We start from the raw sequence: 27,729 nt of genomic DNA, 5'->3' as shown, positions 1-27,729 counted from the left end.
AAACATTATCTCTGTTCTGAGTTTATAGCCTAGATTAGAAGAAAAGAATACAAATAGTGTTAAGAACTCATGAGGTCTTACGTAATTAATTATGTGAGTGATATATGGACCCTAACATTGGAGCAGCCTGGGAGTACAATTATTTGTTAGATGCTAGTGCTTAGAGTATCTTTAGAAATGTCATTTAGGTAGACTTCATTGGGTGAAAGAATTTCATTAGGATTAATTTCAAACTTATAATCCCTATTCATATTTGTAAACCCTGACATTTGCTGTAATAACAACTTTCAGATACTCCACAGCAACTGGAAATAGATTTAGAAAAGAGAAAGGACATTTACAGAGAATATGTACAATTCCTTTTAATCAAGTATCTTCCTAATCAAGCCTTTTACCAGATCAACCAACAAATAGCAAAATTAATTTGGTTTCTCCTTTTCTTCTGCTTTCTGCTATAAGAAGGCAGCAGTAATAAGAAAAAAAAAAAAAAGACATAATTAATGTCTTTGGAGTAAATGATTATTTACTCAAAACATAGAAAGCAGAATTGAAAGCAGGGACTCAAAGATATTTGTATACCAGTGTTAAATGTGGCATTATTCACAATAACCAAATGGTGGAAACAACTCAATTGTCCACCAACAGATGAATATGTAAACAAATTGTGGTATATGTACAAAATGGCATATCATTCAGCTACAGAAAAGAATGATGTTCTGATACCTGCTACAACGTGGATAAACATGCTAAGCAAAAGAAGCCAGAGACAAAAGGACAAATATCATATGATTCCACTTACATGAAATATCTGGACTAGGCAAATTCATAGAGACATACAATAGATTAGAGGTTTTCAGGGGCTAGGAAGAAGGAGAAAATGGGGAGTTATTGCTTAATGGTCACAGAGTTTATCTTTGAAGTGATGAAAAAGTTTTGGAATTGCTGGTAATGGTTGCACAACTTTCCGAATGTAATTGATGCCACTGAATTATACACTTAAAAATAGTTCAAGTGGCAAATTATATATTTAAAAGTATTTTTGTTATCTGATTCTTAGATGACTGGTTTTCTTTTTGATGATTTTTTGTTACTTTGACCTTTGACTTGTTATTAGGGTACAGGAAGAATGTCGAACTGCAAAAGGTGACATAGAAATCAGTCTTTATACAGTTGAAAAGAAGAAAAAGCCATCTTACACTACTCAAAGGGTAAGTATAGTTTTACAATACTTTGGGATACACTATTTGCAGATATTTGTAGATAATAGGCTTTTGAGAGGCAGCAGTTGTGTATTAAGAGACTATTTTAATAGGTATCTGCATATAGGGAACCTACTTTTTGAGCCACAAATTGAGATATATGATTATTATTAATAAGAACAAAGTTACAAGTCGAGTGTCCCCCCAAATCTAGGACATGTGGTCATTGTAGGTATAAGATATTTGTATTAAAATAACCATTTTTATATGATCAAAGTAGAACCTTAAATACATTACCACATCACTAATTAGAATGTAAAACAAATGATCCAGATATCCTAGGCCAGAGATTGGCAAACTATAGTCCATGGGCCAAATCAGTTCTGCTGTCTATTTCTGTTAATTTTTATTGGAACACAGCCACGTTCACTTATTTATGTCTTGTATATGGTTGCTTTCAGGCTGTAAGACGGAATTGAATAGTTGTAACAGAGATTGTATGCCTTGCAAAGCCAAAAAATGTTTACACTTTGGTCCTTTGCAGAAAAAGTTTGCTGATCCCTACCCTAGACCCATTCCTGGCTTACCAAATCATTTAGGAGCAAAATATGATCTGTATATTGTGATGTACTATAGAAAGAAACTGCTAAGCAGAATACTCTCAGGTACACCAAATGTATAGTTTTGTTCCCAAATTTAACCATAATTTCTGTAGAGTGTGGTAATTTGAAGAGTCTAGGATGATTTTGATGTTGTTAAACAAATCTAGGTAATGGACCCTGAATTTGCATTTTTTTCCATAATTGATAAACAGAAATTTAGGTAAATATCAAATGGATATCTGCAAATATTAGATCATTTTGATGTTTGCTTTCTTAACTTTTATTGTTAAGAAATTAACTTTATTGTTTTGTTAGTTTATTTGCTGTTCTCTGGTAAGTTTTTTTTTTTTTAAGAGATTTTGAATGACTCAGAACAATGATTTTTATTCATGTTTCTTACTAAGCTGATTTTATCAAACATCAGACTTGGCTGAGACTAATGGACAGGGTACTTAGGTCTGTAGATATTTTTACTTAGGTTGAAAATGTGAAACATTTACATACACTTTCAAACTTGTTGGCTCCTAATTACATTCTAGGATTGCAGCTTAGCTAAATGGAATATCAATAGTAATGTTTTATATTTGTAAAGGTTAGAATAAAATAGTTGTCACTTCAAATTTTAATCGTTAAAAATTAATATTTTGACCTGTTTACTAAATGAACATACTGCCAATTCTTGTTATAACTACAAGTAAGTTATCCATAGTTACTCAAATTCTTTTCTTCTATATTGTCCACAAACAGTAGAAATAATCCTCAATGGGATATAAGGGATTAAACATGGCATCAATTTGTGTGTGTCTGTGTGCCTTTGACGAAGAATCAAATTCTAAAATATTTGAAGAGATTTATTCTGAGCCAAAAATGAGTGACCAATGGTCTGTGGCACAGCCCTCAGGAGATCCTGAGACTCTGTGCCTGAGATGGTCAGGCTACAACTTGGTTTTATACATTTTAGGGAGACATAAGACATCAATCGATAGATGTAAAACGTACACTGGTTTGGTGCAGAAAAGCAGGACAACTGGAAGGTGGGTGGTGGGCTTTCAGGTCAATTTCCAATCCAAGATTTTCTGACTGGAAATTGGTCGAAAGAGTTTTTATCTAAAGACCTGGAATGAAGAGAAAGGAATGTCTGGATTAAGATAAGGGTTTGGGTAGCCAGGTGTGGTGGTGCATGTCTGTAATCCCAGCTACTCGGGAGGCTGAGGCAGGAGAATCGCTTGAACCTGGGAGGCCGAGGTTGCAGTGAGCCCATATCACGCCATTGCACTCTAGCCTGCGCAACTAGAGTGAAACTCCGTCTCAAAAAAAAAAAAAAAAAAAAAAGATGAGGGTTTGTGAAGACCAAGATTCTTATTATGCAGATGAAGCCTCCAGGTAGCAAACTTCAGAGAAAATAGGCTGTAAATGTTTGTTATTGGACTTAAAAAGATGCCAGACTCTTAGTTGATTCTACCCTGAAAGGGGGTCCTCTGCACAATGTAGGTTTTCCCCCACAAGAGACAACTTTGCAGGGCTATTTCAAGATATGGCAAAGAAACATTTGGGGTGAAAATATTCTGATTCCCCTCTTTATCTGTCATGTGATGTTATGCCAAAGTCAGGTTGGAAAAGTAAAGCCATGTTACATAGAGTTAAATAAAACCGCTCTGATGGGACTCTATGGTTTGTAAGGCATGACTCCCCAGACCCTTGAGATAGGAATTTGAGCAAGAGAATAACAAAAGAGCAGAGTTTAGATTTCAGTTCCAAAACTTAAATTGTTACTTTTTGTATGTAGATTGTTTTGAGTCCTTTCCCTTCTGTTGTTAGAAGTAATCTAAGACTTATTATTTCATTTTTATTTTAAACAACTCTCTCCTGGACCTAGTTTTGTATTTCAGAGGTGGGGGGTTGGAGATTGGACTAAATTTATTCTAAAGATACTTTTTAGCTCTTAAGAATCTTAAGAATGCTGTTGATGAAAGAGTCAAACTCTATAAAATATTTGAAGAGATTTATTCTGAGCCATACATGAGTGACCAGTGACTGGATGCACAGTCTCAAGAAGTAGTCCTGAGAACATATGCCTAAGATGGCCAGGCTACTGGTTGGATTTATACAATTTAGGGAGACAAGACATCAGTCAGTACATGTAAGACAGTACATTGGTTTGGTACAGAAAGGCAGGACAACTCACGGGGGTGTGACGGAGGAGATTCCAGGTCATAGGTGGATTCAAAAATTTTCTAATTAGCAATTAGTTGAAAGAGTTAAGTTATTGTCTAAAGACCTAGAATCAGTGGAAGGAAATGTCTGGGTTTAGATAAGGCGTTTTAGAGACCGAGATTCTCATTACGCAGAAGAAGCCTCTAGGTAGCTTTTTTCACAAAGAGTAGGTTGCAAATGTTTCTTTTCAGACTTAAATAAAAGTGCCAGACTCTTGGTTGATTCTCTCCTGGATCAGGAAAAAGGCCTGGAAAGAGAAAGGGATTCTCTACAGAATGTTGATTTTAAGACAGCTTTACAGGGCTATTTCAAGATATGACAAAGAAACATATTTGCGGTTAAAATATTTTGATTTCCTTCTTTCTCTGTTGTATGATGTTATGCCAGAGTCATATTGGAAAGTTAAAACACGTTATATAGGGTTAAGTAAAACCCCTCTGATGAGACTTTGTGGTTTGTGAGGCATGGAACCTCCTCTCCCATGCCCACCCCTGCAGAAGGCCTCTTAGATAGAAATTTGGGCAAGAGAAATAAAAGATCAGTGTTTAGCCCTCAGTGTTAATCTAGAATGAACAAAAGTTTAAGATTATTAAATCCACTTATATATCTTAGCACTTTAAAAAAGTTTTCTAGATTTTTGAGCAGAACTAAATAAATACACATTATATATACACAAATATGACTGAAATGTCTTGCTTCATCCTATAATAATTCTGAATAATGTGGCATATGTAAATTATGAATGGACAAATTCTTGCAACCCAGACATTTTTTTTTTTTTCAGGATGCGAAACAATTTTATTTTACAGTTGGCTTTAAAATCACAAAGACGCTTACTTTTTTCATATAAAAACATTAGTACAGATACCTGTACTTTCTAGAAAGTGATTATATAGACATCTCAAAGACAAATGTACCCCATTATATGGTTTTAGCGAGGTTGCTTAGAAAAAACTCACATCTGGACTGATGCCTAAAACATACCATTCCACCACCATTCTACTGGTGATTAGTATCATCAGTATGTCTTCCAGCATTATTACATATTTGATAATACATACATAGGCTGGCTTATCACTTAATGTTCCATTGGTTCATCAGCCTTTTCTGCTGGTTAATCAGCAGGTTGAGCAGGCTGTGCCTTTCTCTCTGTGGCCTTTCTTCAAGACCTTCCAGGATTGGAGATACATCATCATCATCGTTATAGATTGTAAACTCCAAATTTTTACCAGCAATTCCAATGGAAACATTTTTGTAGTTATGTCCTGTTCTGCAGGAATTGTCTCTCTTAAGGCATGCAGACCATGTTTAACCAGTTCATTTAAATTGTATTCCATAAATTTGGACATATGTCTCTCCAAGTAAGTACGAGCTGACTGAGAACGGGCCCCAGTGGACATAGCTCTGTAGTCAAAATAGTCAGCAGATGACCAGGTTTGGAAAATGTGAGGCCCATATCATTATAACCAGCAATAAGTAGCCTAACACCATATGGTTTCCAGCCATATTGTTGTGTTGATATTTGGGTCTTGCTTCCAATTAGAGATACAAGAGAAGACACAGGAAGTGGTCTATCAGAAACAAATCTGGAATCGAAACACTCCTGGTACATAAAATTACATACCAGTCTACCATCATCAGTAAGCCCTGCGATTGAGATACCAATATGGTTGTCAACATGGAGAATTTTTTTCTGATGAGCCGCAAGCTCCGATGGTGCCCTTTTCAATGCAACCAATACTGCATGGGTTTTTGATTTCAGACCAACTGTGGCTGAACCTTGTTTAACAGCTTCCATTGTGTTTACTGAGCTTTTCCTTTTTTAAAATTTATTCTTCTTCTGTTTTACAGAATGATTATGAGCCTAGCTGTGGGCGTTCTTTACGCAGGACACAGCGCAAACGTCAGCATACTTACCAAACACGGTCCAACATAGAGCATAATTCACAAGCATCATGTCAAAACTCAGGTGTACAGGAAGACTCAGACAGCTCCTCAGAGGTTATATATATACTATTATTTATTTGATGTAGTTTTTTGTTTCCCAGTTTGTATCATCCATTTGGGTTTAAGGGTCACTTCTTTAATAGAAAATTATTTTAATTATATTCTTATAAGAGATTTGTTCATTAATAATACATTTAGTAGATATATTTGGGCATATTTAATTCATTTATATGTCTTGGATTTGTAGCTCAGATGCTGTCTTGGTGAGGGTATCAAATATGCCAGCAAGAGTTTGACATTGAGACAGTGACAAAGAGTAAGAGGAAATCAGCCTAGAAATGGAAAGGAGGGAAATATAAAGAGCATTAATAAGTTACACAGTTTCAGAACTGGTTGGCTATCTAATCAACATAATGCACACATTTTTTGTTATTATTGACTTCACCCCTAATAGAGATCATTGAGTGTTGATTTTTCTTAGACCTACCTTTTTCATGGTAATGAATAAAGAGCATAGCTTCTTTTCATCTTGTTCTTCTGTTCTCCAGTCTTTTTGTTCTCTTAACAGCATTCATTGTTAAATGCATAATGAAGGTTTAATCATGCATTGACAATATATGGTACTCATTCTTGTGCCATTCCCAATTCTTTCTTTTTTTTGTTTTGAGATGGAGTCTCACTCTGTCCCCAGGCTGGAGTGCAGTGACACGTACTTGGCTCACTGCAACCTCTGCCTCCCGGGTTCAAGAGATTCTCCTGCCTCGGCCTCCCCAGGAGCTGGGATTACAGGCATGCGCCACCATGCATGGCTAATTTTTGTATTTTTAGTAGAGCCAGGGTTTCACCCTGTTGGCCAGGCCGATCTTGAACTCTTGACCTCAGGTGATCTGCCTGCCTTGGCCTCCCAAAGTGCTAGGATTACAGGAGTGAGCCACTGCACCTGGCCCCATTCACAGTTCTTAAGCTATTATCAAAGATGTCCTACATTCATGCCCCACCCCCACCCATATGAAATCTTGATCTTAAAAGAATGATCACTATTCAGGAACTGATGCTTCCCCCACCCTTTAAAAAAAAAAAAAAAAAAAAAAAAAAAAGACAAGAATCTTGTTCTGTTGCCCAGGCTGGAGTACAGTGGCTCAATCTCAGCTGATTATAGCCTCCACCTCCCAAGTTCAAGCAATTCTCCTGTCTCATCCTCCCAAGTAGCTAGGACTACAGGTGCATGCCACCATGCCTTGCTAATTTTTGTGTTTTTAGTGGAGACAGGGTTTCACCATATTGGTCAGGCTGGTCTCGAACTCCTGACCTCAGGTGATCTGCCTGCCTTGGCCTTCCAAAGTGCTGGGATTACAGGGATGAGCCACTGCGCCTGACCTGATGCTCCCTTTTAAATGTAATGTGATAACAGCATTGCAGTTGTACTTTTAAAACAAATCCTAATCTTAGTAAATATTTATGGTTAAAATGGTTTTTTTGGTCATGATGTGTGCATCAAACTAATGCTAGAGTATAAGGCAGTGGGTGAGGGTATAGATAAAATAGGAAGTGAATTATTACCTAAACTGGAGATTATGTACACGGGTTATCTATTCTCTACTGTATTTAAAATTTTACATAAAAAAGATAATTAAAATTTTAATGGAGAGTAATTATATTAACTTGATAGAGACATATAGGCATTTTGAAAACAATGTTTCTAATATTGTATTTAAGAGGGTTATATTTGGACTTAAGAAATCTATTGAGTCTTTGAAATCACAAAAAGATGTTTTATATCAATAAGATAATGATGCTAGAAATTTAGAAATACCTAGTAGACTTAGTTGTGAGTTACAGATATACTTAGAACAATAATTATGTGCATTTTAAGGAGAATATTTTTTGAGGGCAGAATTCAAAAAAATGCTATAAAACAGGTAGTGGTTTTTTAATTAGAAATACATTAGCTGGTAATATCCATATATCTTAATTGCTGGCTCTTTGTTGTAGGAAGATGAAACTGTTGGCACAAGTGATGCTTCAGTAGAGGATCCTGTTGTTGAATGGCAAAGTGAAAGTTCTTCCAGGTAGTTTTAATGGTTTTAATTTGGTCAAAATTATTGAACAGTTTTATTATGAAATTATGTTCTTGTAGGAAATTGGTAAAACCAGAATTAAAATAGTGTTTTATAGTAGAAAAGGTACTGGCTGGAAGCCGAGAGACCTGATGTGATCCTGGCTCTCCCAATATCTTTCTGATGTCACTTTGGGCCTTTTAGTTTCTTCATCTATAAAATAAGATTCTTTTTAAATCCAAGATTCTACATCTTGGCAATTATGTTCACCCTCTACATAATGATGTTTCAGTCAATGATGGAGTGCATGTGACTATGGTCCCATAATGAAGCTGAAAAATTCCTGTCACCTAGTGACATCATAGCCATTGTAACACTGTAGCACAAAGTGTTATTCATGTGTTTGTGAGGATGCTGGTGTAAATTAACTTGCTGAACTGTCATACAAAAGCTTAGCATATACAATTATCTACAGTATATAGTACTTAATAAACAACTATGTTACTGGTTTATTTACTGTGCTATACTTTTGTACTATTATGTTTTCTTCATTTCATTTTCTATTCTTTTAGAGATGGTGTCTTGCTATGTTGCCCAGGCATGCCTTGAACTCCTGGGCTCAAGCAGTCCTCCCACCTCAGCCTCCTGAGTAGCAGGGTGTACAGGTGCACACCAGTTTGCTCAGTTTATGCTATACTTTTTATTGTTATTTTAGAGTGTACTTCTCCTACTTGTAATAAATTATTAACTGTAAAATAGCCTCTGTCAGGTCCTCAAAGAGATATTCCAGAAGAAGGCATTATTATCATTGGAGATAAAAGCTCCATGTGTTTTTGTCTCTGAATACCTTCCAGTGGAACAGGAAAAGATGTGGAGATAGAAGACGGTGATATTGATGATCCTGACCCTCTGTAGGCTTAGGCTAATGTTTGTGTCTTAGTTTTTAAACAAAGTTTAAAAATAAAAAAAAAATTTAAACCTTAAAAATAGAAAAAACCTTATAGAGTAAGGATATAAAGAAAAAATTTGCTGAGCATGGTGGCTCACTTCTGTAATCTCAGCACTTTTGGAGGCCGAGGTGGAAGGATCCCCTGAGGTCAGGAGTTCGAGACCAGCCTGGCCAACATGGTAAAACCCTGTCTCTACTAAAAATACAAAAATTACCCAGATGTGGTGGCGGAGGCCCGTAACCCCAGCTACTTGGGAGGCTGAGACAGAAGAATTTCTTGAACCCGGAAGGCAGAGATTGCAGTGAGCCAAGATTGCGCCATTGCACTCCAGCCTGTGCGACAAGAGTGAAACTCTGTCTCAAGGAAAAAAAAAATAAAAATACGGCTGTACAATGTGTTTGTGTTTTAAGCTAAGTGTTATTACAAAAAAGTCAAAAAGTTAAAAAAAGCTAAAAAGTATAAAGTAAAAATGTTACAGTAAGCTGATTAATTTCTTGTTGAAGAAAGAAAAATATTTTTTATAAATTTAGTGTAACCTAAGTGTAGTGTTTGTAAAGTCTTCAGTAGTGTACAGTAATGTTCTAGGTCTTCACATTCACTGACCATCACTCACTGACTCACCCACGGCAACTTTCAGTTCTATAAACTCCATTCATGTTAAGTGCCCTATGTAGGTATACATTTTTAAAAATCTTTTACACCATATTTTTACTGTACCTTTTCTATGTGTAGATATACACTTAGCATTGTGTAGATATATACTTAGCATTGTGTTAAAATTGCTAACAGTATTCAGTACAGTCACATGCTGTACAAATTTGTAGCCTTGGAGCATTAGGTTCTACTATATAGAATAGCTGTGTAGTAGGCTATACTGTCTAGGTTTGTGTAAGTATACTCTGTTATGATATTCACACAATGACAAAATCACCTAATGATGCATTTCTCTGAAAGTATCCCCTTTGTTAAGTGACTCATGACTGTATATGACTGTATATGTATTTATTTCAGTTTTAAAACAATCCCATTTCAGCATTTCCAAGAATAAGATGCTTTTTTATTTTAAAGAAGCTTTTTTGATTTTGGACAGGGATTTTAATTCCTGTTATAGGAAACTAAGCATTATAATTATAATCCTTGGATAAAGTATACTTCATCCAAGAAGCATTTCATTAAAATTACTTAGATAATGGTCGAAATTCTATATTGATTTTTCTTTTTTTTTTTTTTTTTTTGAGATGGAGTCTCACTGTGTCACCCAGGCTGGAGAACAATGGTACAGTCTCCGCTCACTGCAACCTCTGCCTCTTGGATTCAAGTGATTTTTCCCTCTCAGCTTCCCGAGTAGCTGGGACTACAGGCGTGTGCCATCACACCCAGCTAATTTTTGTATTTTTAGTAGAGACGGGGTTTTGCCATGTTGGCCAGGCTGGTCTCGAACTCCTGATCTCGTGATCCGCCCATCTTGGCCTCCCAAGGTGCTGGGATTACAGGTGTGAGCCACTGCGCCTGGCCGATATTTTTTCTCTTAAGTTAGAAAAAAATCCAGCCATGTCATTTATAATGCTGTTTGCTTACAGGATGATCTTTCAATTATTAAGTAAAACTACTCCTTTTCTATACTTAGGTATCCATAATTTTGATTTATTTACAGTGATTCATCAAGTGAATATTCTGATTGGACAGCAGATGCTGGAATAAATTTACAGCCCCCAAAAAGACAAACCAGACAGACAACACGTAAAATATGCAGCAGCTCTGATGAGGAAAATTTGAAGTCCCTAGAAGAAAGGCAGAAGAAACCTAAGCAGACTAGAAAGAAGGTTTGTAACTTTAGAAGTTATTTTGTTTTTGTTATTTTTTGTTTTTTGCCTTTGATACTTAAATATTTAATTGTAACATTGACTTTTCTCTGAAAATAACATTTCATCTGAGAAAGTAAGTAAAAGTAGTTTGACTTCAAAATGTAAAGAATTTTTGAAATTTTTCTGTTATCAAAGGTAGAGGCTAGAATGTTTCATTATAATTTGTTATTCAAACATGTTCACAATCATTTGTTAAAATGTAGCAATGTCCTAAAATAAACTACTGTCTTAACGAAATTACCATTCTTGTCACTTTTATCTGACAACATTATTATTCTTGTCATGTGGTATTTTGAGTCCTCATTTTTAACATTTTTAACTTGTAACATGGAAGAGTATGATAAATTGTATAGGACTCTCCCTCCATTCCACTATGTTTTTTGGTCTTTTTTTAAAGAGATGGGGTCTTGTTATGTTGCCCAGTGGAGTGCAGTGGCTATTCACAGGCGTGATCATAACACAATGCAGACTCGAACTGCTAGGCTCAAGCAATATTCCCGCCTCAGCCTCCTGGTTGGCCGGGACTACTGGTGTGTACCATTGTGCCTGACTTACCTTTATGTTTTTATTTCATCCCAATGACAGTTTCTTTTCCCCACTATGAATTCATTTAAATGATTTAAAGACTTGGTTTATGTAGTTATTTTAATTTTAACTTCAAAATTGATTATAGACACATTCTGTAGTCTTTTGCTTTAGTAGACATAATTATTTTCTTGATTATCACTATTTTATTGGCAAAAACTTATGCTTACATTTGAATTCATGTGGTAGTCAAGGGACATATGTAAAAGTTATGGTTTTCAGGTAGTCTATAGTGTCAAGTTATTACCTGTCAGTTAAAATTTAGTAAAGTGATTTTTTATTGGCAGGAAAGTTGTATATAATAAAGCAAAATCGTTCAAATTTATATACTTTAGGTTTCATTGTAACCTGAAATTTTTAATCTTCTCTACCTACTATTTTTCATACTATTGTTCATGTGTTTTATGTATTGGAGAACTGTGGTTTATACATATACTTTTCATGTATTTATGTTTTAGAAAGGAGGACTGGTTTCTATGGCAGGTGAGCCTAATGAAGAATGGTTTGCCCCTCAGTGGATCTTGGATACTATACCCCGACGTTCCCCATTTGTCCCACAAATGGGAGATGAGGTAATTATTACCTGTTATAACCTTTTTCTGTGGAGCCTCAAGAGCACTAACTTTAATCAGTCTTAATATATTTATATTCCTAATTCCATTATAATAATATATACAGTGTCTTATCTGCTCTGCTCAATTACATATTTCTTGTGGAAGGTGACTGAACAGTATTAATCTTTGTATCCTTTGTAGGGCCTGGCACAGTAGCTTCAGTCTGTTAGATGCTCATTGAATATTGAGATAAATTAATCAGCTTGTGAAGTCATGAAAATAATTGGCTTTATTTTCATCCGAATTGCCACTTAGTAGAATTGATTGGTATTTTGAGTCCTCATTCATGTTCCAATATTAAAAAAAAGAAAAAAAAAAACACACATTCAACCTGATAGAAAGTATACAAGAAGGTATTTACTCCTTTAAATGAGTAGGAGAATGTAATTTTGCAAACAGGTCTTTCTGAGTCTATGATTGACGAGTATAACTATATTTATTATTGGCCAGTCAAAAATTAATCAAAATTCTACCTGGTAAAAAATTTTCATTTTATTATGAAAATTATCATAACATTGGAACATTAGAACGCTTTTTGGCTTGATATTACCTGATATACTAATTTTTTTTTATCGATTAAATGTTTTTACACAGTTTTTAATTTAAGAGTGATAGTAGAAATGTAATATTGTCATTGCAGCAGAAGAAGGAGCAAAACCTTGCAAGTAGGCTCTAAACATTTTGGGAACAATAAAAATTTTACCAGACTTTTCTGTAATTGCCTGTTACAGAGATCTTATATCAGAGTAGCTATCAAATAGCCTTACAAATAAATTATTACCTGCTGATTATCTTTAGATATTTTAAAATGTTTCTTTTGATATTTTCTTATAGGTGTTCGACTTCTGAGTAATGCTTGTTTTGCATAGTTATGTTAATAAATATTTTCTGATGAATGCTATACTTAAAAACAGAGAACTTGTAAAATTTTATTGGCATATCTCAAATCACTATTTGTTATAGTTGTTGCCTGTTTTTATTTTCTGGAGGCAGAAGAGGAGTAATGTTTAATTATCTTAGAAAACTTTATAGAACAATATGAGGATCTATACACTCTAAGACCTGATGAGACTCCTGTCTAAGGACCATTTTTCTCCATTCTTTGGTGGAATTCCTTTTCCTCTATGTTGTTAAACTTACTACATCCTTATATGCTTCAAGACTAATGTGTATGAGGTGAAGATAGTTCTTCAGGTAATGAGGAAGATGTATGTAAACCAGACAGTGCATATGTAGCAAATGTTTTTAAAGAAATTATAAAGGCAAACATACACTTTTTATATAATTGATTTCTTAATGGCAACATTACTTTTTACTTCATCTTAATATTAAGCCTTCATTGTCTTGCCTAGATATCACTACATACAGATCATTGCTTCTTAAAATTATCATTTTCAAGGTCTAATTCAAATACTAACTTTTCCAGGATGTTATCCTTGTTTTTCATTGGCCAGTCCCTCTGTCCTCATAAGCTTTTCTACCTAAATTATTTTTCTCTTCTGATATATAATATATTCTACCTTGCATTATAGTTATATATCTACATGAGTTTCCATATCCTAGAGGAAATGTTTTTATGCCTTATCACAGCATCTAGTGCCTATACATAGATGTTCAATGATCAGTATTTGTGAAGTTCACGAATGAATATATAATAAAGGATATCTTAATGACATGTGTATTATTGGTTTTTAACCCTTACAATTATTTTATTTACTAATTTAAAACCTTTTTTATTTTCTGCTCAAATTTTTAGCTATTAGAAATTCTGACTTAGTATTGATTGGTAGAGTATGTTAATGTATTTTAGAAATCTCATAATATGGTATTTTTTGTTACTTTCTTCTATTTACTTATCTCTATCACTACTTTTTTTTTTTTTTTTTTTTTTTTTTTTTTGATTTTTTGATGAGTCTCGCTCTGTTGCCCAGGCTGGAGTGCAGTGGAGCTATCTCGGCTCACTGCAACCTCTACCTCCTGGGTTCAAAGCGATCCTCCTGCCTCAGCCTCTGGAGTAGCTGGGATTACAGGAATGCACCATCATGCCCGGCGAATGTTTGTATTTTTAGTAGAGACGGGGTTTCACCATGTTGGCCAGGCTGGTCTCGAACTCCTGACCTCAGGTGATCCACCCATCTCGGCCTCCCAAAGTGCTAGGATTACAGGTGTGAGCCACTGTGCCTAGCCTCTATCACTGCTTTTAAACTTGAGGAAAAGAAACTTTTTGTAATAAATATAGAAAATGATAGTAAATGGTGACTTAAAGAGCTGAAGAATTAAGTAATTGAATTCATTTTCCTTCCATAATATGCCAGTTCTGACATGAACTCTTGTAACAGGCAACTTTTAATTTGTCTTGAAATTACTCCATTTAGTAACCTGTGATTTATACTGTTTATATGAAATATGTAGACTGAATATTAAAATTTTGATCGTTAGAGTGTCAGTTATAATTTGAAGTATAGTACAGTTGTCCTTCAGTATCCACACAGAATTGGCACTAGGACCCCTTGCAAATAACAGAATCTACAAGGACATTATATAAAAGGCATAGTATTTGCATATAACCTATGTACATCCTCCTATATACTTTAAATTATCTCTGTATTACTTATGATGCCTAATACAATGTAAATGCTAGATTAATTGTTATATGATATTGGTTTTTTATCTGTATTATCATTTATTTATTTATTTATTTATTTTTTGAGAGGGAGTTTTGCTCTTATTCCCCAGGCTGGAGTGCAATGTTGAGATCTCGGCTCACTGCAATCTACGCTTCCCGGGTTCAAGTGATTCTCCTGCGTCAGCCTCCCTAGTAGCTGGGATTACAGGCATGTGTCACCATGCCCAGCTAATTTTTGTATTTTTATTAGAGATGGGATTTTGCCACATTGGTCAGGCTGGTCTCGAACTCCTGACCTCAGGTGATCCACTTGCCTCAACCTTCCAAAGTGCTGGGATTAAAGGCGTGAGCCACCATGCCCGGCCTAATTGTATTGTTAAATATATATATCTCAAATATTTTCAATCTGCAGTTGATTGGATTTGCTGATGCAGAAGCTGTGGATATGGAGGGGCACATATACTTTAAAATATGACCAGTTTTGTGTACATTTTCCATGAATCTGCTTCTTCAGCACACTTATGAAGCTGATTGAAGGGAAAGGACTGTGTTTACTGTGTTTATTGTGGTACTGAGCACAGGGCTACATAGGCATGAATACTGAATTAACATCATTTGAAACCTTTATTGTATAAAGTCTTTCAATATTATAATTATTTCTTTCTGCAAACAGAAGAGGATGTTTGTAGGAATGTATATTGGACATACAGAGTTACATAGGATGCTGCTGTTTAATACCTTATGTTTTCTGTTTTAGCTTATCTATTTTAGGCAAGGACATGAAGCTTATGTTCGGGCTGTAAGGAAATCAAAAATATACAGTGTTAATTTACAAAAACAGCCATGGAACAAAATGGATCTCAGGGTAAGTTTGCCAAATTCATAAGCTATGCAATGGAAGTAGCTTTGGAATTAAATTGCTTACCCATGGTTTTTTTCCTCAGTTTTATGCATATTTCACTGTTGATTGTGTATCCAAGATAAGATGATGTTCTATACTCTTGTAGAACTGAATATTATGGATCACATTTTATATGTTTCTCAAAATTTGTATGCTATTTTCTATTGTCTAGTCTATACTAGTCCTTTATTAGAGCAAAGCAGGAGTTCCCCTTTGTGGATATTTTCCCTAATCAGCAACTTTTTACCTTCTGGAGCCTCCATAAGCTGAGTGTGTAGACTATAAACACTCTCAACGTTCTGACAGCTTTGGTATATTTTAAATATGATAAATCACAAGAAGCCCAGAAACTTTTGGTGTTTTGTAAAATAGCTGTTTTGATATATTACCCTTATAGCTACATATATAATACCCATGTGGCTCCATATTTTATGGAGAATGATTTTGTCAACAAATATTTCATTCATTTGTACCTATATGTGTGTATATATATATGCACACATGCACATACAGACAGACATAGGTATACATACACCACCATTTCTACCTAGGTTTATGTGTGTTTCATTTTGGTTTTCTGAATAAGAGACTAAAGGGCCATTTTATGATAGTTTTCCAGGTAAATGAAGAGTTGTGTGATGATTCTTGACAGGAAGGGATATAAGAGAGAATATGTATATTTATTTATTTATTTTTCATTTATTTTGAGACAGGGTCTCGCTCTGTTGCCCAGGCTGGAGTGCAGTGGCCCTGTCTCAGCTCACTGCAACCTCTGCCTCCTGGGTTCAAGCGATTTTTCTGCCCCAGCCTCCTGAGTAGCTGGGATCACAGGTACACGCCACCATGCCTGGCTAATTTTTCGTATTTTTATTGGAGACAGGGTTTTGCCACATTGACCAGGCTAGTCTTGAAGTCCTGACCTCAGGGTGATCCACCTGCCTTGGCCTCCCAAAGTACTGGGATACAGGCATGAGCCACCATGCCCATGCCCAGCTGAGAATGTGTATATTTATTAAGATAAAGATTTGATTTAGATATTTGTAAAACTTTTTATTAATGTCATCAGGTGTTAAAGTAGCTTATCAAGTGAGCTTTACATAATTATCTTCTGGAAGATAGGGACAGCTGCCATCTATTCTTCATCAAGTAAAAGTTGAATCTTTTTTAGAATCAGAGGATTGAATAAAACATGTGATTTCTTACTCTTTTTTTTTTTTTTTTTTTTTTTTTAAGACAGAGTCTCACTCTGTCACCCGGGCTGGAGTGCAGTAGAGCGATCTCGGCTCACTGCAACCTCCGCCTCCCAGGTTCAAGAAATTCTCCTGCCTCAGCCTCTCGAGTAGCTGGGATTACAGGCACCCACCACCACGCCTGGCTAATTTTTGCCTTTTTAGTAGAGATGGGGTTTCACCATGTTGGCCAGACTGGTCTCGAACTCCTGACCTCAGGTGATCCACCCGACTTGGCCTCCAAAAGTGCTGGGATTACCTCACCCGGCCAAGTTCTTACTTTTTATCCTAACCTTGTTGTCCTAAGAAATTGTAGGAGCAGCTTATATGTGGTAAAAGAGCTTGGGCTTTGGAATAAGACCTGGATTTCAATTCTAGCTTTGCTATATGCTAATATATAACTTTAAGCAGGACCCTATACCTATGAAGATCAATTTTGCCATCTGTTAAATGTCATTAATAATCAGTAAATGTGTATAATTGTTGTAAGATCATATCCAGAATCTATAAGGAACTTCAATCAACAAGCAAAAAAAACAATCTCATTAAAAAATGGCAAAGGACATGAACAGACACTTCTTAAAAGAAAATGTATAAGCGGCCAACAAACATATGAAAAAATGCTAAAACATCACTAATCATTAGAGAAATGCAAATCAAAGCCACAAGATACCATCTCACACCAGTCAGAATGGGTATTATTAAAAAGTCAAAACAAACAGATGCTTGTGAGGTTGTGGAGAAAGGAGAATGTTTATAGACTACTGGTGGGAATGTGAATTAGTTCAGCCACTGCAGAAAGCAATCTGGAGATTTTTCAGGAGACTTAAAGTAGAACTACCCAAATTCCATTACTGGGTATATACCCAAAGGAATATAAATTGTTCTACCATGAAGACACATGCACACGCATGTTCGTCACATCACTGTTCACAATAGCAAAGACATGGAATCAATCTAGATGCCCGTCAGTGGTGGACTGGATAAAGAAAATGTACATGTACATCATGGAATACTGTGTAGCTATAAAAATGGAGATCATGGCCTTTACAACAGCATAGATGGAGCTGGAGGCCATTATCATAAGTAAAACAGCTGAAAAACAGAAAGTCAAATACCACATGCCCTCACTTACAAATGGGTACTAAACAGTTGGTACAATTGGACATGTAGATGGAAATGATAGACATTGGGGACTCCAAAGGAAGGGAGACTAGGAAGGGGACAGAGGTTAAAAACGTAGCTATTTGGTACAGTGGTTACTATTTGGAGGATGGGTACACTAGAAACTCAAACCCCACCATTATGCAATATATCTATGTAACAAACCTGCACGTGTACCCCATGAATCTGAAGTAAAACAAAAACAAAAAAAGATAATGTTGTAGACATTAAAAAATGTAAGTCTTCACCCCAAACATGTACATGTACATATATACCTGTATGCTTACATACTGTATTTTTGCTAGGGGAGTGATTTTTAACCAGAGCATCATACTGCACTCTAGGGAGTTTTTCCAAAATAGATATATTACTGAGCTATACCCCAAATGTAGAATTTGATTCTATAGGTGTAGGATTTCGGAACATTAAATTTGAAGCATTTCCCCAGGTGATGTGGCTGCTCATCCTTGATTTAGAGCCTTGCACTAAACTACAATGTGCTATTAGGAGTTATGAGTCATGTCTTATTACCTTTAACACTTAGTGTAGTGCCTGGCATTTAGAAAATTTTCAGATAATAAATTGTTCAAGTAATAATGAAATATTATGCAAATGTTAAGTAATTATATTGAAAGTAATAATTTGTTGGTATTCTCATGAATAGGAGCAAGAGTTTGTTAAGATTGTAGGAATCAAATATGAGGTTGGCCCACCCACACTGTGCTGCTTGAAGCTTGCATTTCTGGACCCAATTTCAGGCAAAATGACTGGAGAATCTTTTTCCATTAAGTGAGTAGTTATCTCTGGGTCTCTGTTTGAGTGTGTGTATTTTAATACCTATTGTATATTTTACAGAGTACAGTGCTCAATGGGAGAGAAAACACTACAGCATTCTTTACTACAGGGTTTAGAATTACAAAGACCAGAGTTTAATTCCTAGTTTATTTCTCCGTTTTATTTATATTTGTGTGTGTGTGTGTGTGTGTGTGTGTGTGTGTGTGTGTGTATGTATTTTATGTTATGGATAGTTACATAGATAGGTTCATAAGCAAGTTACTTAACCTCTCTGAATTTATGTCTTCATTTGTAAAATGGAAATGCTAATCTCTTCCTAAAGATTGTTGTGAGGAATCAAAGACAAACCTTTATAATTCCCTAATGGAATGTTTGAAACATGGTGGTTGCTTTTATTTCTGTTAATAATAATAGGAATAATAAGTCAGAGGCTCTTTATGTGAAGTTGAGTTTAAAATGTAAGGAGATTAAAGAACATTAATTCATACTCCTTAATATAAAATACCTCATATTAAGGTTTATAAACTTGTATTGGCATCTTTATATTTTTAAATTAATATGACAGTAGGCGGGGCACTCCCAAACAGGTCAGAGAAGGTGATGTTTAAGTAAGGGCATTTCTAGGGACTGTGAGGTTTGCAAAATTTTCTTAATGGGTCTACAATAAACATATATCCTTGGACATTTAGTAACATATATTGTTATATCTCTATATTGATTCATATGTGCTTTATTTTCTGTATAGGTATCATGACATGCCGGATGTCATTGACTTCCTTGTGCTACATCAGTTTTATAATGAAGCCAAAGAAAGGAACTGGCAGATTGGTAAGTATAGAATTGTTGTTTAATAACTATTAAGCTTATGTACAGTAAGTAACTTTTTAATTGTGATTTAACAGAAAGAAACTAGCTTATCACTTAGCTGAAAAAAGCTATCAGAGAAACTAGAAAAGTTAAAATTTCCTTTTAGTTATTTCTTATGCACATTGTATGTGGCATATAATCTCTAAACCTTCTGCAAATACCTACTCTATTAGTATACAAACAGGAATATAAAGAAAATTCTCAAATGTCTGTTGCCCTAAAATAGAGCACTTTACACTTAGGTTCTAAAACAGATGATTACTGATTGTGATTTGTTTCCTTTTTTCCTTCCTCCATCCTTGTTTCCCTCTCTGTCACCTTCCCACCCTCTTTTGCTCTTTTACCCTTCTGTCTTTTCTTTTTTGATTATAAAAATCAGTATAGCAATAATGTAAAGGAAAATATTTTAAAATTTAAATAAATTTGCTTATAGCTCTATTGTATAACAATACAATACAGAACATGAGGATTTTTAAACTATCGACTTTTTTGCACACTTAATTACTTAGGCCTGAATTTTAAAAATCTGATTGTAGCCATATGTATTAGTTCATTTTCACACTGCTATAAAGATAATACCTGAGACTGGGTAATTTATAAATAAAAAATCATTTAATTTATTTCACAGTTCCACATGGCTCGGGAGGCCTTAGGACATTTACAATCATGGCAGAAGGGAAAAGGGAAGCAAGACCTTTTTCGTATGGCTGCAGGAGACAGAGAGTTAGAAGGGGAAGTGCCACACTTTTAAACCATCAGATCTTGTGAAAACTCACCATCACGAGAACAGCATGAGGGAAACTGCCCCCATAATCCAATCAGCTCCCACCAGGTTCCTGCCTGGATGCGAAGGGATTAGAATTCAAGATGAGATTATGGTGGGGACACAGAGCCTAGCCATATCATTCAGCCCCTGGCCCCTCCCAAATCTCATGTTCTCATTTCAAAACCAATCAACAGTCCCCCAAAGTCTTAACTCATTCCAGCATTAACTCAAAAGTCCATGTCCAAAGTATCATCTGAGACAAGGCAAGTCACTTCTGCCTATGAACCTGTAAAATCAAAAGCAAATTCGTTACTTGATAGATACAGTGGGGGTACAGGTATTGGATAAATACTCACATTCCAAATGGGAGAAATTGGCCAAAACAAAGGGACTGAAGGCTCCATGCAAGTCTAAAATCCAGTGGGGCAGTCAAATTTTAAAGCTCCCAAATGATCTCCTTTGACTCCATGTCTCATATCCAGGTCACGCTGATGCAAGAGGTGGGTTCCCATGCTCTTGGGCAGCTCCATCCCTGTGGCTTTGCCGGGTATATCCCCTTTCCCAGCTGCTTTCACAGGCTGGCGTTGAGTGTCTGCAGCTTTTCCAGGCACACGGTGCATGTTGTCGGTGGATCTGCCATTCTGGGGTCTGGAGGACGGTGACTCTCTTCTCACAACTCTACTAGGCAGTGCCCCAGTGGGGGCTCTGTATGGGGGCTTCAACCCCAAATTTCCCTTCTGCACTGCCCTAGCAGAGATTCTCCATGAGGGCTCTGCCCTGGCAGCAGACTTTTGCCTGGATATCCAGGCGTTTCCATACATCCTCTGAAATCTAGGTGGAGGTTCCCAAACCTCAATTCTTGATTTCTATGCATCTGTAGGCCCAACACCACGTGGAAGCCATCAAGGTTTGGGGCTTACACGCTTTGAAAGAATAGCCTGAGCAGTACCTTGGCCCCTTTTAGTCATGGCTGGAGCTGAAGCAGCTGGCAAACAACACCAAGTTCCAAGTGTGCACAGAGCAGGGGGGCAGCCCCAAAAAACCGTTTTTAACTTCTAGGCCCTGGGGCTTGTGATGGGAGGGGCTGCTTTGAAGAGCTCTGACATGCCCTGGAAGACATTTTCCCCATTTTCTTGGTGATTAACATTTGGCTCCTAGTTACTTATGCAAATTTCTGCAGCTGGCTTGAATTTCTCCTCAGAAAATGGGTTTTTCTTTTTTATTGTATCAGTTATCAGGCTGCAAAATTTCTGAACTTTAATGCTCTGCTTCACTTTTAAAGATAAGTTCCAATTCCAGACCACATCTTTCTGAATACATAAAACTGAATGCTTTTAACAGCAGCCAAGTCACACCTTGAATCCTTTGTTGCTTAAAAATGTCTTCTGCCAGATACCCTAAATCATCTCTCTCAAGTTCAAGGTTCCACAGATCTTAGGGCATGGGCAAAATGCTGCCAGTGTCTTTACTATAGCATAGCATAGCATGAGTGACCTTTACTCTAGTTCCCAATAAGTTCCTGATCTCTATCTGAGACCACCTCAGCCTAGACTTCATTGTTCATATGACTATTAGCATTTTGGTCAAAACCATTAAACAAGTCTCTAGGAAGTTCCAAACTTTCCTACATCTTCCTTGATTTACAGCCTGCCTTGAAGATCTGTAATATAAAAACTAGTATGAAGAGATTTTTAAAGAAAGCTAAAAGCAAGATAGAAGAATCAACTGCATTTATGTACATATGTAATACAATAAGAAGTGTGCCTAGTGCTGATGCTAAGTAATTGAAAAAAGTTAAATTATGCTTGGTAGTATTTTTTAAAGATGTGGTCATATGTAATTTATTTCAGAAAGATTTCTACCACTTGGAAATCAAAATACATGAAGAGGTTAAAATGTAAAATAATCACTTATCTCGAAAACCTAGATGGAAGCTTCTGATAATGCTAGATACAATGTTACTTCTGTTGTCAACAAAAAGTAGTAATTTAGAGTGGGAACAGAGCTAATATTCTCGAGAGCATCCTTTTAAGAATTTTAAAACATTATAGGTGATAGATTCCGCAGTATAATAGATGACGCCTGGTGGTTTGGGACTGTGGAGAGTCAGCAGCCTTTTCAACCAGAGTATCCTGATAGTTCTTTCCAGTGTTACAGTGTTCAGTAAGTATGTTTATGATATTTTATGCCTAATATGACATTGTAGTAGTATGTGGACTTTTAATAACCTCCACCAGGAGTAATGCCCTTTTATCTGACTTATCTAGTCTCACAGTACCTGTACCTGTAAAGAAGAAATTTGATGGTAAAATGCTCAGTTCTTCTCTTGTTTTAGTCAAAGCAAAGTTCTTTGTTTTCTTTGACTAAAACAAAGGAATAACTAAACACTTCATTGCTACCTCTTTTGTTGTCTGCATTTTCTATTAACTATTTCTACTTTAGATAAGAATTGCAACTATTTTTTAATGGGAAATATGGAAACTAATTTACTACTTAAAGTAATTGTTATTGCTAGAATATAGCAATGAATATTAGTACTTAGTCTTTTGTTTAGTCATATGAATTCTAGGCAAAGGTGGTTGCATCATGTTTGGAAGTACTATTTGTTTGCGACATTTACTTTAATTCTTCTTGAAAATCCAGAGTTGTAAGATTGCTAATGAATGAATCCTCTCAAGAATGATAGAAGAAATGTTTACTCTCTGAGGACTGACTTTTAGTCTCCATATTGACAAAAAGTAGGCTTTCTGCCCTCTAAGTTTCATAGCAATGGACCATGTTTTCTCTATTAGAAGTTTATTGTTATCTGTATGTGACCAGAGTTGTACTTTCAAGACAACTGTATTGCCCTTTTTCAAATTTCACCCCAAGAAGTCATGTAAAATTGTGGTAGTATATGAAAGGAAGTACTATATGATTAATTTGATTTGCATCTTATTATTTTTTAATAGCTGGGACAATAATGAGAGAGAAAAGATGAGCCCATGGGATATGGAGCCAATTCCAGAAGGAAGTAAATATGCTTTTAAAAATGAATTATAATTCTTTTAAAAGTAAAATGGTAATCACATGATATTGGAAAATAATTTTTTCTAATTTTTTTTTTTTTATCTTATACCTAGCTGCCTTTCCAGATGAAGTTGGTGCTGGTGTTCCTGTCTCCCAGGAAGAATTGACTGCTTTGCTATACAAACCCCAGGAAGGAGAGTGGGGGGCTCATTCCAGAGATGAAGAATGTGAACGGGTTATTCAGGGCATCAACCACCTTCTTTCCCTGGGTATGATGAATGTGAAAAAAATTTAGGAGCATGCAGGAGAGCTAGGAAAATCAGCAGAAGTTTTAAGTTCTACAGAAGGATATGCAGTTTCTCACTGTACACTTCAGTTTTAACTCAAGAAGCACAGTGATTCTAGTTTTAATATTAGCAGTTTTATATGCTTGGCCAAAGTAATAACTGTTAATTTTTTGTTTAGCAATCTGGGGGATAATAGTGAAGGTAACTACATAAGTGTCTTTTTCCTTTTTGAATCACTTTGATTCTCTAGCTATTCCTGAGCCTTACTTTGGATGGGTTTCTTGGTAAGGACAGTGGATGAGTAATGTATTTTACCCACATGAATAGTTAAATTTTCTAAAACATGTCACTTGAGAAGTTTGGCATTTATCTAGGAAAGACAGAAATCCGAAGTTAAACCCAGTGCTCCTCTAATTTTGTTTTACCTGATTTGAACCAGTGTATCATGCATGATTCATAGATGTGATGTCCAAATATAAAGAATAATGTTCTGTTTGTATAATGGAATCCTCGTGGTTTTAGAAATGTAGTATATCACCCTCCCTTCTTGTTTATATATGAATAAATGTTTGTTACCATGAGATGTTAATGTCCTTTATAGCTACCTTATTTGATTTTCATAATTTTGTAGATTTTGCCAGCCCTTTTGCTGTTCCAGTGGATCTCAGTGCCTACCCCTTGTATTGTACTGTAGTTGCTTATCCAACTGACCTCAATACCATCAGGCGGAGACTTGAAAATCGCTTTTACAGGTTTGTTTTTTTTAATCACTTATTATAAAATTTATAGCTTTATGGCTTTTGCTTTCCTTTTTGAGATCTGCATTTCCATAGTATAACATGATCATCCAAAAGACCCACACCAAAATTTCCTTTAAAAATTTAGAACATTAATTTCCCTTTATTTAGTAGATTCTCACTCTTGGGGATAGAGAAGAAAGGCTGAGAGGAAAATATGGGTAGTACAAATGGTGTGTAAAACAAAAACTACATTTAACTTTAGTTTATTAAAGGCAATTTAAGCGGTTTGTGGATTCATCATTATTAAGGTGCTACACATTTGGAGCATGTTTAAATCCTCTGTTGGAGAATTTGGTCAGAGTTAATTAGATTTAGTTACCAGCCCTGAAATATATACAGGAAAGGAGCCAAGTAATTTTTTTCTTTGTTTTGGTTGGGATGGGAGATGATTATGGGAAGGCTGTAGAGGGCATATCTTGGTCCCTCTGTCATCCAAGTCTCCTACTGACAACAGTATTCCATGACTGGTTAATCTGCCTTTGCAATTGAGAACTGGTTGTATTTTTATAATATATTATTTTGATTTAATATTTATATCATAAAAGTAATTAGATAAAAATCTGTCATTTTTGTAATCTGTTTTTTTTTCTTGCTCTTCTTGGCTCTTTCCCTGAAAACTAAACTAAACATTCTTTTGACCTTGTCAAATGACTCTTTACCCATAATGTCCTAGGTCAGTTCTATTTGAAGTTTTGTATATACATTCCAGTGGTTCAGAATCCCTGCTTGTGCTTTAAATACTGTAACTATATCATCTCTTTTTAGTGCTCATCAGTCAAATATATTGAGTTATATGCATATTGGAACACCTTTGACACACTATGTTTAAGTACATATTTGTTCCATATTGTATATTCCTAAAATATACTTTAAATATATCAGCCAAGGCTAACAGAGTATTTTTTCTTTCACAGGAGAATATCAGCATTAATGTGGGAGGTACGCTATATTGAGCATAATGCCAGGACTTTCAATGAGCCAGACAGTCCTATAGTTAAAGCAGCTAAAATTGTAACTGATGTCTTACTTCGATTTATTGGGTAAGAAGCAGTTTTAGCTTCCAGAGAGTCTAACTTAAGGTTTTTAAAAAATTAATTTTAAAAAAATTAATTGAAAAATTGTAAAAATTACTGAAGCTATTGAAATGACTTGTTTCTTAGGGATCAGAGCTGTACTGATATACTGGATACTTATAATAAAATTAAAGCAGAAGAACGAAACAGCACTGATGCAGAGGAGGTAAGAATCACAGCATGATTAGTAGGAATGAGTAACTTTTCTCTTATTTGAAGTACAGTATTATGTGTAAATGTTGTAATTGGCCATGAACAGCAAAACAGATTTTTGAAATCTGGCTGAATACCGGCGTCTTAAAGTGTACTTAGATGGCATATACCAAAAATAAAATAGAGCTACAGGGTTTATTCAGAGACAGGTGGCCAGTCATCATATTTGACACAGTGGGTGTAAGTGACGAGAAATCAACACTTTATTTTCCAACATTTAGAAACAAGACAAGTGCTCAATATTTTAAAAGAATGCTTAGTTGATGGAAATTTCAGTAAGGATTTTATTTTCTATATGCTGTATAGAAAATATTAAAGTATTTTAAAGTTTCAGGTTTGAAAGTCTAAATTTTTGGTAGTTTCATGAAATTGCTACTCGATTTCCTTTCTGAAAATTTATAGAGATAAACCAGTCTCTGCTGAATGAAATGGAAGTAGTACTCAGCAGACCCTCGTATTCCTGATTTCCCCACTCATCTATGTTTCTAATTTACACAAAGCCGTATTTGACTGGAGGTTATGATAGAAACAAAAACCAAAATAGAGGTTGGAACAATATTGGAAAGTGATAATTCACAAATCTTTACTGGAAAACAATTCATCCCAGGGATGAGTGATTCACATATGCTAGACTGTGTTGCAGTGGCATGAGATATTTTGCATGTTTATATTATTTATACTGTTAATATCCAGAATGGTAAATCTCCAATGCTGTTTTTTTAATTTTTTTTCATGAAAATGTGTCTGACTATGAAATATATTATTGCAGTTTAATGTTACTTACATAATAAGGAAAACATGATATACCAATTAGATATTATTATAGTTTCTTAAAACCTAAGAAAAATGTATCACTAATATTTTTTATATTTTCTTATATATTCCTTATATTTTCTCTGACCTTTCACATAAATATATTTTAGCTCGAAATTTGATGTAGCAGGAATTTCATCTCAGAGTAGCACTATTTGGGTTAAAATAGAAAACTTAAGTAAAAATGTAACTCAACAGCTTTATTTTATTAGAAAGGAGTACCAATATCTCATGAGCTACTTTTTATTTTCTACTACATATTACCCAGTGTTTCATCAGCACTAGTGGTGCTTGGGTCTTGACTCTTCATATTAAAAAATTATCCCTTAGAGAGATACTTAACTGAAATAGATCTCTTTCCTATAGGAAAATATAAATGCATATTATATGAGACGTATTTCTTGAAATATCAATGGAGTAATCATGAATAATTAATAATTGTATATTAAATAAGTATGCCATATAGAATAAGGTTTTTAAAAAATACTAACACTTAGATACAATTTTAGCAAATACCAACCACTACACTGTTCCCCTGCTTTCTGATTCTTATTTAAAGAGAAACCTTGTTTAATTCTTCTTCCAGTATATTTTCCAGCTTGTACACTGCATATTGGGAAAGTTTGGCATGAGTCTCCCTCTATCTTTTGTTCTACTTGCTGCTCCAGTGGGGAAAGTTAACTGTGATTTTATTTCCCATTTATTTGTAAATGTCCATCTAATTATATGACTTTGAATGTAACTTAACGTCTTTTCCCACTCTTCCTTTTTAATTTAGGATACAGAAATGGTTGATTTAGATTCAGACGGTCCTGGTACTTCATCTGGAAGAAGGGTGAGTAAATAAGTGAACTGCTGAGGAGATATGTTTTCAGGTTTCCTGTGTCAGTGATCCCTAGGACCAACCCCATATTTGGAGAATTGCTAGAAGGATTCTTGCAACTAAGTATATTAGGTATGCTCATTGATAAGATTTATTAGAGTGATGCAGTAAGGGTACCCAGTTGAGTCATGGGGGAAAAGACACAGGCAGAGTCTGGAGAAATTTATGTACAGGCTTCCTTCCTTATGCTATTATTATCTTTCCCCTGTGAGGGGTCACATATTACACTCTTTTTCCAGCATGTGTGTGATTACAGACTCAGTCCCCAAA

The 27,729-nt window shown here is 35.3% G+C and overlaps 1 protein-coding gene and 1 pseudogene across 3 annotated transcripts in view; one reads left to right on the top strand and one right to left on the bottom strand.

Moving 5' to 3' along the window:
- Positions 1-27,729, top strand: part of BRWD3 (bromodomain and WD repeat domain containing 3) — a 132,218-nt gene that overhangs the window by 88,216 nt on the left and 16,273 nt on the right. For all 3 annotated transcript variants that reach the window (XM_054544773.1, XM_024240891.2, XM_054544774.1), the window contains 15 exons: positions 1,115-1,208; positions 5,867-6,016; positions 7,955-8,031; positions 10,624-10,792; positions 11,878-11,991; positions 15,417-15,524; positions 18,618-18,742; positions 19,494-19,576; positions 22,433-22,544; positions 23,333-23,394; positions 23,504-23,659; positions 24,309-24,429; positions 25,392-25,517; positions 25,638-25,716; positions 27,355-27,411. In XM_054544773.1, the coding sequence (XP_054400748.1) occupies positions 1,115-1,208; positions 5,867-6,016; positions 7,955-8,031; positions 10,624-10,792; positions 11,878-11,991; positions 15,417-15,524; positions 18,618-18,742; positions 19,494-19,576; positions 22,433-22,544; positions 23,333-23,394; positions 23,504-23,659; positions 24,309-24,429; positions 25,392-25,517; positions 25,638-25,716; positions 27,355-27,411 (1,633 nt within the window). The remainder of the gene's footprint in view (positions 1-1,114; positions 1,209-5,866; positions 6,017-7,954; positions 8,032-10,623; positions 10,793-11,877; positions 11,992-15,416; positions 15,525-18,617; positions 18,743-19,493; positions 19,577-22,432; positions 22,545-23,332; positions 23,395-23,503; positions 23,660-24,308; positions 24,430-25,391; positions 25,518-25,637; positions 25,717-27,354; positions 27,412-27,729) is intronic.
- On the bottom strand, positions 5,052-5,813 carry LOC103889070 (proteasome subunit alpha type-1-like; annotated as a pseudogene).

Source organism: Pongo abelii, chromosome X, assembly GCF_028885655.2.
Source record: "Pongo abelii isolate AG06213 chromosome X, NHGRI_mPonAbe1-v2.0_pri, whole genome shotgun sequence".
Classification (NCBI taxonomy): domain Eukaryota; kingdom Metazoa; phylum Chordata; class Mammalia; order Primates; family Hominidae; genus Pongo; species Pongo abelii.
The sequence above is the reverse complement of the archived record's forward strand: the minus strand, read 5'-3'. Positions and strand labels throughout refer to the sequence as shown.